We start from the raw sequence: 13,645 nt of genomic DNA, 5'->3' as shown, positions 1-13,645 counted from the left end.
ATTCATAGCGCTAAAACGACACAAGGACGAGGAAGAACACGGGACGAGCGCTAACTTTCAACAATTGCTTTATTGCAGCTGGTAAGCATATATATACTCTCTGGGAAAGGCACTGCAAAATACGCACTGAAGGAAAGAAGAAAAGGAAAACAGTCACGTGGCTACTATGCCAAAAAGTTCTAGCTCTTTCTTTGATAAAAGAATAGACAGCGTGCTAACACAATCATCACCTCCTCTAGCTATCTCTGCGGCTTCTGAGCAGCAGAGATAGCTGCTCAGAAGCAGCAATAAAAGAAAAAAAGAAAAAAAACGCTTAGTCGTTTATGCGCTGAGAAGCATGTTTCTGTTTACGCAAATTCGCTAAGCAGGCTGTTCAGAAGCTGTAGAGAAAACCAGCAGGAAAATACTCCAGTTAGTGAAGCGCGCTATCCCTCGACGCCGCCTCGGCTGCTCGATCGCCTACGTTTAGTGAAGTGCACTTCACAGCAAAGCTAGAGCGGCGCGGTACAGCGCTGTAGCAGACGACGCGTCCCCTGGGTGACTGTGCGCCTGCGCCGCTTCGCTTCGATGCGCGGCTGCGCCGGAAGCAGTGGCGCTCCGCGGCCACGCTGAGCCGTGTTCACCCCAAGAGTGGACGACCCTGTACGTGCTTACGTGCCACGGTGAAAACGCGAAAACATTATATACCCCATGAAGCGGAAAATCCGGCGTCCGTTGTCATCATCCGATGGTATACCAATAACCAGGTGACCAAGCGATGACGTCACGTTCCCGGCGCTAGACCTGCTGCGGCTCGCACTGAGAAATCGCATAGTGAACAGCCACGGTGTCGGACCGGGCCCATGGCATGGCATGGCAAGAACTTTATTTAGGTCCAGAGAAACTAGGGCCCGAGGGCAAAAGCCCCCAGGCTAAGTCGGTGGCTCCGCCCACGTAGGCACCGGTAGGCCAAAGGCTTTCCCGATGTCGTGAGCTCTCCGGACCCACTCCGGGCCCACTCCCGCGATTTTGGTTTAAGGTGGGTTAAGATGGATTAAGGTTGGTACAAATTAGAGCAAGGTGGATTAAGGAGGAGCTTTAATTTAAGGGGATAGCTTAAAGAAGTCCTAATCCTTTCGAATTCAAGTCCCGTAAGGATACTTAAGTGACTGTCAATTTTGGCTCGTGCTCGTGCTCGGCACGCACTCGTGCATATGCTCCCGCGTTCGTCGTCGTCGTCTTCTTCCACAGCTGGCTGCGTTGCCGCCAATCATTCCCGCGTAGAATTTCACTCCTCTTTTGTCGTCGTAATGGTGAGGCTGCATTTACGGGGGTCATAGCCATTGCTTCAGGGGGTATGAGCCATTCATTGTCTTACGTAACGGGCAGATTTAATTTTGAAGCAATTTAATTTGGAAGAATCGCAAGCGGGAATGGCATGCGAATGCTGCTAACCACGCCGCCGAGAAAACTCGAGACATCGAACGCAAGCAACAACGGCGGACTGCGGGCATACCGTCAGTGACGTCATTCTATCCGTCCCAGTCGAACGGGTGGATGGATGAAAACAACTTTATTCAAAGTCCGGCAAATTTTAATGACCCCGGCTCAGTTCTGTTATGAGACGACTCGAGGTCATGCCTCGTCGCCGCCTCCCGGGCTCGCTGGACTGCCCACTCGTGTCTTGAGGTTGGAGCTGCCCAGTGTGTGTAACCTCATAATTGAGAAATACCTTAATAAACCCGGAGGATTAACCCAGTGATAAACACCGGGGCCGCACGTTTCAGCTTCGCTGGTTAACCATCTTCACGGAGTGGAAATGTCGGCGAATTTTAAGTGCGGAGCATTTCTTGGCCAACATTTGCTACTTTGACAGTATCTATCTATCTATCTTGCTCGGCGACTTCGGGGTCTGAAGTGCGAATTGAAGCGCTATTGGAAAGCTATCGCCCTCGCCCTGCTAGACGGTCGTGGGTCTGAGATCTACAGCGATTCCAAAACGGCAGTTAGGGCTTTTCAGAAGGGTCGCATCGCCGAGCAGGCTGCTCGTCTTCTTAGCGTCTCCAATCCTGATGCTCTCACGCATCATTCGATTCACTGGTTTCCCGCTCACGTAGGGTCGGTCGAGGGTGCTCCCCCGAACCTCAATGAGTCTGCTCACGAGGCTGCGCGCGACCTCACCGACCGCGCTTCCTCTGTAAGGAGAGCCGACACCCCTCCCCCCTACGGCCACAGGGATCCTCCCGCTACTCACAACGAGGTGACAAAATTTTTCTACATGTCCAGAAGGGTCTTTCCACCCCCTCATCCCAAATTGAATAGGGCGCAAGCGGTTTCGCTTAGACTTTTACAGACCGGCACATATCCGTGTCTGGCCGTTGTGCACGAAGTTTACCCTGACGTATATCGCGACGACGCCTGCCCATCCTGTGGGCAGACCTCCACTCTAGCACACATGCTCTGGGAGTGCGGGTCGAGATACCCCAAGTTCAGAAAGGATGAGTGGGACTCGCTTCTGCGTAGCCCCGCTCTAGACAAGCAAATCCTGGCTGTCCGGCGTGCCCGCGACCGTGCCGGTGGGCTAGACCTGCCGGTCCCGACGTGGGACTAGCCGGGTGCGCGACGAGTTCGCGTCCTCGCCGGACCTGTAATAAAAGTTATTTCACTCACTCACTCACTCACTCACTCACTCACTCACTCACTCACTCACTCTATCTATCTATCTATCTATCTATCTATCTATCTATCTATCTATCTATCTATCTATCTATCTATCTATCTATCTATCTATCTATCTATCTATCTATCTATCTAACCGCCTACGTCTTTGTGCTCTCATGGTCGTTTCGTTAACTTGGTATGTACCAAAATTGGCATTCTATGACAATAGTATGTGATGAACATAAATGATAAGTCATGACATGAATGTCATGACATGCGTGTCATGTCGGTCATGAAACAGTCGCCTACGTCTTGGTGCTCTCATGGTCGTTTAGTTAACTTGTTATGTGCCAAAATCGGCATAGTATTACAGGAGTGTATGACAAGCATAATTGATAGGTCATGACATAAATGTCATGACATGCGTGTCAAATGACCCAGCGAAAAAGATTAACACTCAAAAATCACTGAAATGGGTTCGGACGTGGGTACTAAGTGAAGGAAACACTAAAGGATTGTGGTAGAAGTCATAGTCATAACCATGACTCAGTAAATATGAGACTGCCTCAGCAAAAAATTATTAACACTCAAAAACCAATGAAATGGGTTCGGGTGTGGTAGTAAGTCAAGGAAAAGGCTAAAGGTTGATGGTCGAAGTGATAGTCATTATCATGACTAAGGCTTTCGCCTTAAGGTCTCTTAGGTGTAGCTAAGGGACTCATGAGGACTCATGACATGAATGTCATGACATGCGTGTCTGTAGGTCAAGAAAGAGCCGCCTGCATCTTGGTGTTATCATGGTCGTTTCGTTAACTTGGTAGGCTCCCCGCACACTGCTTCGCATAACATCGATTCCCACAGGGCGTGGGATCTGCCTTTTTTTTTTTTTTTTCGCTTTTTATGTTCCGCGTTCTCCAGGCCGAGCGCGCGTGGTTTACTAAGACGTTTCTATGCGGGACGTCTTAGCTGAACGCTTAAAACGCCCTGGTGTAAATTATTTAGAATGCAGTCTAGTCGGGGGTGAATGCCATTCACCAAATAAGAGATGCACGTGCTACGCAAAACATTTATTCCATCTAGGTAAATACGAAATATTAACGGCACTCGTAAATTGTACTATCTAAACCACGGCCGCGTTTACAGCCGCTGGTCTGCGCTGTGAAACGTCGGCCCACAGTTTGTGGCTTCGTCACCCGCGCGGCGCTGGCCCTCTTTCGCCGCCACCGACAACCAGCACCCGAAAGCTATCCGTGAAAGCCAATCGGCGCCGTGAAGGCCGGCCACAGTGATCACGGGCAGCGCCACCCGGCGGCGGCGTCTGGCGGCTTCTGCACAGTCTCACTCATTTGAAGACGCAAAGACTGGCACGGAACGATGCCTGGGCTGTAGCAACGCGCAGCGACGTGGGTACTTGCTCTGAGGCCGCAAGTAGTTCGAGTCGAAAAGAGCTGCGGTGTTGGAAATAGCCGGTTTGACGCACGAGGGTAGACGACGCGCTGACGGAGACGGACGGAGTCGACCAGCTTGTCGTGGGCCCAAGCATACCTCTCCGGCATCCTCTCAAGTGCAAGAGCTCCGACACCCTGTGCAGTCTGGTTGTCGCCTATCGTTGGCTTCCTCTCGCTCTTCTTCAAGATCTCGCTCGACAAGACAGTGACGCGTCCTGCAGTGTCGGCGACACGCCCTGCCGCTCGCTCGCTTTTTCTCGCAAACAGCGTCCGAGACACGTCGCGTGGCAGAGAAAAGCCCCGCGTCGCGGTGGGTGAGTCGGTCTTGTGATGAGGTGTCTTAGAAAGGCCAATTTTCAGAGGCGACGGCAGGTTGTCTTTGATGAACCTTAACTGCGGGTTGATGAGGCTCTGAGAACAGCGTGGCAGCATGAAGCGCGAGGTCGTCACTCTCACCAAAGCTCGGCGTTGAGAGCGCACGAGTTGCGAGCCGTCGCCGTGGATGACGGCAGGCTTGATCCACAAAAGAAGCGACGAAGTCCCGAGCCCAAGTTCGCTGCTGTACGGTGGCTTCGTGGCACCCACGGAAGTTATCGGCCGTTGTCCAGGGTAACGCCGTCGGCAGCTTCGGAATCCAGCCACCGCCCACAGCTGGCTCCGAGCGATGCGGCGCTGGATCTTCAGGCGCGAACATTGAGGAAGGCTAGAACCCGGAGGCAATCGTTTCAAGTTGCCTGGTTTCATGTTGAATTGCTTGGTGGTCAGTTTTCTTGCAAGCCGTGGCTGGTAATAGAGACTTTCCTGCGGTTGACGTCTTGCCTGGCTGCTCGAACGAGACGATTACCTAAGGATCCCGTCCGTTGGCGGTTGTGAGACCTTTGTAGAGTCCTCCTGAACGTGGGGCTGCTCGGAGAGAAGTTGTTGAGACCCGACGTCAGCGCCGGGCCTGAAGTATTCAGCGGTCTTCGGCAAGCGGTACGCAGTCGAGAGGAACAATGACAGCGAAGCGAAATCGAACGTCTCGAGGTCGGGTCACGTTCACGCGCACCACCAGGGGCTGTTAGACATGACGATGATGATAGTTCATCGCGGCAAAGAAAGAGACAGACAGACAGACAAAGAACTTTATTTGTGGTCCTGAGGAACCGCTTTAGGGTACCTCCCTTTTCAGGGAGTCCCCGTAGCCGTCGCGGGCCGCACCCACGTCGGGGTCGGAAGATCGTGGTCCTCCGCCCTGTACTGAAAGAGAGCAATTCATGGGACCGCGGAGTGTATTGATACGAGAGCCCATGTTTGAATTATAACTTTATCAGTGACGCATAACCACCGTATCCTTAAATTTGCAAGATAATCACTTTCTTCTTTCATGTTACTCCTTTATCTATTATTTTGTAAAATAAAAATTCCCCCTCTACCATGAGGTGCAACAGCAGCGTCAGCGTTTACAATGCATGTGAGTGAGTGAAATAACTTTATTGAGGTCCAGAGAAGACGCAGGGGACACCCCGCGCCACCCGGCTAGTCCCACGTAGGGACCGGCAAGCCGAGCTTGACGGCCCGATCGCGGGCACTCTGGAACAATGCATGTGTCCAAATAGCGTCAATGAGCAGCGGTGCACTCGGCTTAAGTTTCTTCTAGACAACGAGCGATGTACTCTTTGTATATATATATATATATATATATATATATATATATATATATATGTGTGTGTGTGTGTGTGTGTGTGTGTGTGTGTGTGTGTGTGTGTGTGTGTGTGTGTGTGTGTGTGTGCGTGTGTGTGTGTGTGTGTGTGTGTGTGTGTGTGAACAAGAAGAAAGGGAACCGAGAGGCCCAATTTTTATTAATGTCATAAGAAGCCAACAAACATTGACACCAAGGACAACATAGGGGCAATTACTTGTACTTACTAATTGAATTAAAGAAATGATAAATTAATGGAAATGAAAACGGATGAAAAAACAACTGTCTGCAGGTGGGGAACGAACCCACGTCTTCGCATTACGCGTGCAATGCTCTCACCATTGAGCTGTGCTTCGAAAAGCGTTTATTACATTTAACAAATTACGAAAAAAAAAACTACCGTCCCCGAAGAATTGTACTACCGCAATCACTGCAACGTTGCTAAAGGCAGGTGCACGCTGTGTCCCGCCGGCCCGTGGATCGTGGATTCGGTGACCGGACTGCACTGATCTGCCTGTGTCCCATCCAGCAACCAGCGCCCCGAAGAGCCGTCTTCCGCCATGTCTGGGCTGAGCACGGCGCCGCTAGTTTCTCGAGGTTCTCAGACCTGGACTTGCTTCGTCCGGTAACTGGTACTTCGAGGACGAGTCTGTCCCGCATCATGGGACGCACGCTGGCCCCGACACGTTCTTGGTCTCGCTGGACATCAGCTGGTCCCTGGTGTCAAAGACCACTACAGCTTCCTTCGGCAATAGTGGCCAAGAGACGTTGCGGGACCCGGCCGCCTCTAGCGGCTGCTGCAGAGTCTCGCCTATGGAGGTCTCGCCCTCTTGAAGACGCAAGTGTCGGGACGCCACTATACGCATGCGCTGTAGCAGAGTGAGGCAACGCGAGTGCTCGCCCTGGTGCCGAAAGCTGCAAGTGGTACGAGTCGAAAGAGGGCGCGCGCCGCGGGCAATCTCCGCTTCGCCCCACAACATCAGTGTGGAGGATGACAGACGGGGTCGACTTTCTGGTCCTCATCTGAAGCCGACCACAACAGCCCTAGCGTCCTCTCAAGTCCAAGCGTTCCGGCACCCTGGGCAGTCTGGGAGACATCTGGCGTTGTCTTTCTCTGTGCTGATGGATAACCTCGCTCGACAAGACTGTGGCGCGTTCATAATTGGCATTACGCGTGACGCCCCGTGTCTTGATCCAAAGCAGTCGGCCGGCGGCGGCGTCCAACGTCTGCGGCCATCTCATCGTTGGCTCAGAACAGGAGCGCGTTTCTGAGGCTGTGTCGGTCTTCTGCTGAGGAGTCTCGTACGAGCCCGTTTTCAGGGGCAGCACAGTATTCGCTTTCGTGGTGAACCATAACTGCGAGGTGGCGGGTCTCTTAAGATAGCGTCGTGGCTTGGCTCGAGAGGTCGTCACTTTCCCTGAAGCTCGACGTAGGCTGCACATGCGTGTCGACCCGATGCCGTGGAGAACATACGGTTTGTTCCGCCGAAGAAGCGACAATGTCTGGATGCCAATTCTTCCACCGTACGCCGGCATCGCGGCAACGATGGAAATTGTTACTCGTATGCGATGGGGACGCCGTCGGCAGATACGGAATCCAGCCCCCGCCCACTGTTGGCTCCAAACGATACCGAGATTTCAACCGTGAACATCGAGGAAGGCTAGAGAGCCTGGCGGCAACTGTTTCTGGTTCCCAGGCTTCATGGTGGATCTCTTACCGGCGCGTTTTTATGTAACACGAGGGAAGCGAGGATAGCCGAGGTCGTCTTGCGTGGCTGCTTGAGTGTGGCGACCGCGTGAGGAACGCGTCCGCTGGCGGTTGTGAGCCTTCTAAAATGTCCTCGTGATCCTGTGGCTGCTTCCGGAGAGCCTTGCTCGGACACGAATTGAGCGGCCGGCTCGAAGTCCTCGGGGGCCTTGAACAAACTCTACGCAGCCTGGAGGGACGATGACAGCGAAGTGAAATAGAACGGCTCGTGGTTTGCTCACGCGGTGTTTCTTTTTCTTTTTTTTTTCACAGCGGAGTTGTTTAAGCTTTTCGTTTCCACGCGTAGCGTGCGCAAAAACTCGCCTAGCGAAGACGTCACTGCGCGTTGCCTAGCAACCACCTCGCGGAGAGGCGTGTGCTTTACCTCCTCTCCGTGCCGTGTACATGTTCCATTGACATAGGATGTTAAGGCGAGGGAAAGCGTGCATGCGCGGCCAAGGTGGTGTTGGCACGGCGCGCGCTACACTCGGGAGAGAGAAAGAGAAAATGAGAGTGAGAAAGAAAGAAATTGTAGCAGCACCAACGAGGCAACGCGCAGAGCTGCTGCTGCCGACGACGTCCGCGTTTCCCCGTTTCCCTGCGTTCGCGCCGAACGCGCGCGGTGTCCGTGACGGCAGGTTTCGACAAGCCATTCCCCGGCAAGTGTCGAGTGGCAGCTTGGCTGTGAAGTCACCTGGGAGATAAAGCTCGGAGCCGCCGCCATGGCGGCAGAGCTTTCGTTTACTCTGTGACGAGTACATGTAGCCTTGACATGGGACGACCAAAGAAGATCCAGACACCCGAAGAAGCCACTCATCTTGAAGTGCGTCGCACGGCCAAGCGAGAATCTGCGCGTCGGCGGCGAGTAGATTCGCAATACCGTGCCTAGCAGCGCATAGCATTTCCTAGCAAAACTTGGCCAAGCCTAGTAAAACCTCCGCTGTTTACTCCAGCTTTGCATGCACCACTAGTGCAAGCGGTCCACATTTTTTTAAGCCGTCTTCGGTGCGCTGCAGAAGTGTGTTGCAGATGATGATGGTGGTGATGATGATAGTTGTCTGCTGACGCCAAAATATTATTCACGATGATGAGAGGTTGCCGTGGCACAAAAAGAAAGGAAAAGGAGGAAATGTTTCTGATTATGAAATATAAAAACGGAAAGGAGAAATATTTTAATACAAAATAGTGAAGAAGTGGCAAAATGGAGAGGTGATAACTGGGACAGATATTCTTATGATCATTTATGCGTGACAGCAAATGCAGAATTCATGATTACTATGGGCGTCTAATCAATTAAAAAAAAATTGTAAAATTCCAGTTGATGTTGTCACGTTGTAGTGACGGTGAAGAGCGACGTGGTGTAAAAACTGTGAATTATGAATTGAACCTTTTATTAGGCGAACTCCTGCACAGCAAGGCAAGTAACACTCCGGCACTACAACAGCGGCGAGAATTAAAAGTCAGCTATCGTCAGAATCTGATCTCCGGGTCAAGCGCGTCGGCTATTTATATGGGACTCTACATCAATGAATCAATCAATCAATCAATCACTCAATCAATCAAAGCTTCATTTCAGTTTGCAAAACAGTGTGAGTACAAACTGGGGTTACGAGAGAAAAAGTAGTCTTGATGACCGCTTGACAAGGCTCTCGAACTCATCGTAATTGACTCAAGCGTAATCGCCGGTGCTTCCGTGCCTCTCGGAATGTACGACATTGTTCGCGTCGCGCATGTACTCCGGTTACGCGGGGCTGTCCATCTGTCTGTCTCTCCAGCCTCTTACGTCGACGCAGTGGTCGAAGTTGTTTACTTGCTTGGGTCAATAGGTATGCGCTCCTGCTCGTGGTGCCGTCGTGGTCGTTCTATCGTCGTCGTTCCAGCTTCGTGATCTTGCTCTGTCATGCCGTCATCACGCCTATACTACCCCGACCCAGTGGCTCAAGTTGTCCAGTAGCTTAGGCCACTAGGTATGGTCGTGATGCCGTCGTGGTAGTGGCACCATCGTCATTCAGCTATGTCAGCCGACTCTCGTCATGCAGTTTTGTGCAGTCTGTGCCCGCACATTGCGGCAATCTGTTTCAAATGTGATAATAAAGGGCACATTCAAAGAGCTAACAAGCAGAGAACGACGAAGGGAGCGCGTCGAAACGCGATAAAAGTGTTGAGTCCCGTTCAAGCTTCTGTTAGCGTGAAGGGAATTGTTTCGCCTGGTCCGGAGCAAGGAGCTGGCTCGCAGCTACGTGTGGTGACCGTCAATTGATGCATACTTAGAGACAAAGGTACGAAGCTGCCAAGCCTGCCAGGAACAACGGAATGATCCATTTAAGGCACCTCTGCATCCCTGGGCATGGCCGACCGCACCGTGGAGGCAAATTCACTTGGACTTCGCGGGACCTTTCCGAGGAACTATGTTTTTAGTGGTTTTAGATGCTTACTCGAAGTGACCGGAAGCGTTCGTTATGCGAAGCACAACGTCCGAGCGTACTGTTGCCTGCTTGCGTGAGCTTTTCTGCAGATTCGGAGTGCCGGAGACGGTGGTGTCCGACAATGGACCACAACTGGTGTCCGAAGAGTTCAAGGCGTTTATGCGGGACGTCGGGGCCAGACATGTCGTGAGCGCCCCTTATTACCCAAGCACAAATGGTCTGGCGGAGCGTTTCGTGAAACGTTGAAGTCTGCTCTACGCAAGTCACCTCCCAGTGAGTCTGTCGGAGAAACACTTCACAACTTCTTATTGGCGTACTGAAGTATGCCTCACCCTACGACTGGAGAAGCTCCAGCTAACATGTTGATGGGCAGAAGATTGCGCACCAGGCTGGATGCAATGAAGCCTACAGTGGAGGGGAAGGTGATGCACAGTCAGTTCACCCAAATGCAGCAGCGGAGGAGCAACGGAGACTGTTTTTGTGTTAATGACAGTGTTCTAGTTCGCAATTACAAAGGTTCAACGAAGTGGGTTCGTGGAACCGTTCTGAAGAAGACTGGACTAGTCTCTTACAACGTCATGGTGACCACACCCCGAGGAAAGTTCATCTGGCGTCGACATCTCGACCAGCTGCTGGCTGGTGCAGGCACTATGGTGACACCAAGGGCATCCGACTCAGACTTCATGGAGGGGTTCCTGGCCTTCCATCAAAGCCAGACTGGTGACCAGCCAACGTTAGAAGAGCCGATGCCCGTGGGGTCTGTCCCTCCAGTGCCCGCTCCTCCATCAGAGACATCAGCTCCGCAAAGGCGCTACCCGTCAAGACAACGCCGTCCACTCGAGCGATACGAAGCCCGTTCTTTCTTTAGCTATTCTATAAGGACACAAGTGCACCCTCTAAAATAAAAGGAAGGAGTGTTGTGTTATCATCGCCGCTAGAGCGATAGCGACGATACCGGCGGCGCGACTATCGCGACAGCTTGTTATATTAACCCAGTCATGTGGTTACCGAGCTGCATTCCACTACGAGCCGTCATGGAATAAACCACGTTTGGGGTTTTGCTTACGCCTTCTTCCTTCGTCTGCAGTTTCCAACCGACGAAAACACGACAATGATGATCATAGCGTAACAGCGGCGCAGAAAAGGAGGAAGCTGGATTTGAACTTTGCTGAAAAGAACGATAAGTGGGAATTGAGACATTCTCGTATCAGCATTAACGACAGAGTGAGTGTTGGAAGCCGCGACAACAGCTATCATATTGAAAATAATCTCTAGTAAAGAGAACAGCCGAAATCTTTTAATTCGTACAAGTGTCTGCTCCCTTCGGCGCAACCTTCCTTCTCGAGAGGATGTAGACCTTCTCCAGACACTTTGTGCTTGGGCGGCCCGCGGCGCCTACAGTCATTCTGAGATGTGGTGAAGTCCAGGACGCGTCGTCCGTCAGTGGACTTAAAGTGTGCTGCTGAAAAAGTAAGAGAGGCAGGGTAGGCAGTCTGTCCAAGCATTATGTCGCCTGAAGATGACGCTTGGACTGCAGCAGATTCGAATTTGGTTTCGCACACTTATTGGCATTCGTGTGTGTAATGTTCCTGCAAAGAATGGGCGACACGTTCCCCTTGAAACTCCTCGCGACATCAGAGAACACGTTGCAAAGCTCACTCAAACCCCGTCAAGGAATAACTTTATGTCAGCTCTTGCAGGCGATGCGCTTTTATATTTATCCTTTCTGCATTTCGATTCAATATTGCGGGACAATCCTTTGAACGAAACGTCACTGGCTTCTCCTAGCTTTTAAAAGGGAAGTTTTAGCTAATTTATTCATACGAAACGAAGAAGGGGCCCCCAATTATAGAGCCGTTGCGCAGATTAGGATGATTATTATTATTATTATTATTATTATTATTATTATTATTATTATTATTATTATTATTATTATTATTATTATTATTATTATTATTATTATTATTATTATTATTATTATTATTATTATTATTATTATTATTATTATTATGATGTACCTCTGTCATGGCTCGCACCCACTTATGGGGATAGGCCAAGAATCGGGCGGCAGTGGGAATGCTAAAGAAAATTCATATTTGAAAACAAGCAAACAAGAAACGCCAAGTAAAAGACAAAAAAGGCATGATAATTCCCTTGTTTCGAATTAGAATGATACATGAAAGCAAAAGAAAGAAGCGTGATATATTTGAAAGCAGATTATTTAGTATTGATTTTATGTCAACATTGTACAGAATAGGTGATCTTCAAGAACTTGAGTTACCAAGTTTACAATTGCGTAACCTGGCATAAAAGTCACATATTTCTCTTGAGACCCTTTGTGATCTGCAGTTTACAAATTTCCGGCATTTTGTCTTGGTTCAGGGGTATTTTTGCGAAGTTGTTGTTGACCTGAGTGGTTGTGCCGCATACCCACAGTCGGGGATTGGCCATGAATCGGGTGGTTATATTCGGTGCATAAAAACAACGGAATTAAAGATTAGAACACCGGAGTTTAGAAAGGAAGATTTTGTGAGAGGAGAAAAAAACTAATTAATAATAGGTTAAAAAATAAATAAATGAATAAAAGAAAACTATGGTGGGAAGGGTGACAATAAGTTTAGCATGGTAATCGATTTGATTCAATGAGATAATTTTGGATTACCAAGAAAGCATTTCTGTGGCTGAACCCAATAATAGAGGCTCCAAAAGATAGGATTACAGGCTCCGATAAATTTAGGTCAATATTGCGAAGCGGAATTTCCAGTAGTATATTCCTTATTGCAGAAAAACGCCTACAAGACAACAAGAAATGGTCTATTGTCTCCGCTTCGCCACATAATGAGCATAATGGTGAGGGGACCAGACCAGACCTGTGTAAGTAAAAGTTTAACGTAGGGATACGTAGGATACGCGAAGTTTCAGACATGGCGATCAATACTTTGTTTTCTTTAACCTTACCGATTTTCCTCTGTCCCTGGGGAAAACAGCAAGAAGCTAATGGGCTGTAGGGACCAGAAAGAAAATCCGGCTTTCAAACATTCCTAGCGGTTTTGCGTTTCCATTAAATTGGTTGATCAGGTTGTGTAAGAATAACCCATATTTATACGGAGTTCCCACGCAGTCCTTCTTTGCATTGCCACGACGAACTATCATCATCGTCATGTGTGCGTGAACGCGGCCCGACCTCGAGACGTTCGATCTCGCTCCGCTGTCATCGTCCCTCTCGACTGCGTGCCGCTTGCCGAAGACCACTGAATACTTCAGGCGCGGCGCTGACGTCTGGTCTCAACAAGGCTCTCCGAGCAGCCCCACGTTCAGGTGGACGCTACAAAGGCCTCACAACCGCCAGCGGAAGGGATCCTTAGGCAATCGTCACGTTCGAGCAGCCAGGCAAGACGTCAACCGCAGGAAAGTCTCTATTACCTGCCACGGCTTGCACGAAAACGCACCACTAAGCAATCCGTAATGAAGCCAGGCAGCTTCAAACGATTGCCTCCGGGCTGTAGCCTTCGTCATTGTTCGCGCCTGAAGATCCAGCACAGCAGCGCTGGGACCGAGCTGTGGGCGATGGCTGGATTCCGGAGCAGCCGATGGCATTACCCTGGACAACGTGTGATAACTTCCGTGGGTCCCATGATGCCAACGCACGGCAGTAAACATGGGTTCGAGACTTCAATTCTTTTGTGGATCAAACCTGTCGTCT

The 13,645-nt window shown here is 50.4% G+C and overlaps 2 protein-coding genes across 2 annotated transcripts in view; one reads left to right on the top strand and one right to left on the bottom strand.

Annotated features, from left to right (window-relative positions):
* Nucleotides 1-13,645, bottom strand: part of LOC119458115 (leukocyte elastase inhibitor A) — a 210,968-nt gene that overhangs the window by 79,704 nt on the left and 117,619 nt on the right. The window lies entirely within an intron of this gene.
* LOC119458113 (leukocyte elastase inhibitor) overlaps nucleotides 10,521-13,645 on the top strand; it is a 54,554-nt gene continuing 51,429 nt past the window's right edge. The window contains exon 1 of the mRNA XM_049671502.1: nucleotides 10,521-10,694. Within this exon, the coding sequence (XP_049527459.1) occupies nucleotides 10,521-10,694 (174 nt within the window). The remainder of the gene's footprint in view (nucleotides 10,695-13,645) is intronic.

This window comes from Dermacentor silvarum, chromosome 7, assembly GCF_013339745.2.
Source record: "Dermacentor silvarum isolate Dsil-2018 chromosome 7, BIME_Dsil_1.4, whole genome shotgun sequence".
Classification (NCBI taxonomy): Eukaryota; Metazoa; Arthropoda; class Arachnida; order Ixodida; family Ixodidae; genus Dermacentor; species Dermacentor silvarum.
The sequence above is the reverse complement of the archived record's forward strand: the minus strand, read 5'-3'. Positions and strand labels throughout refer to the sequence as shown.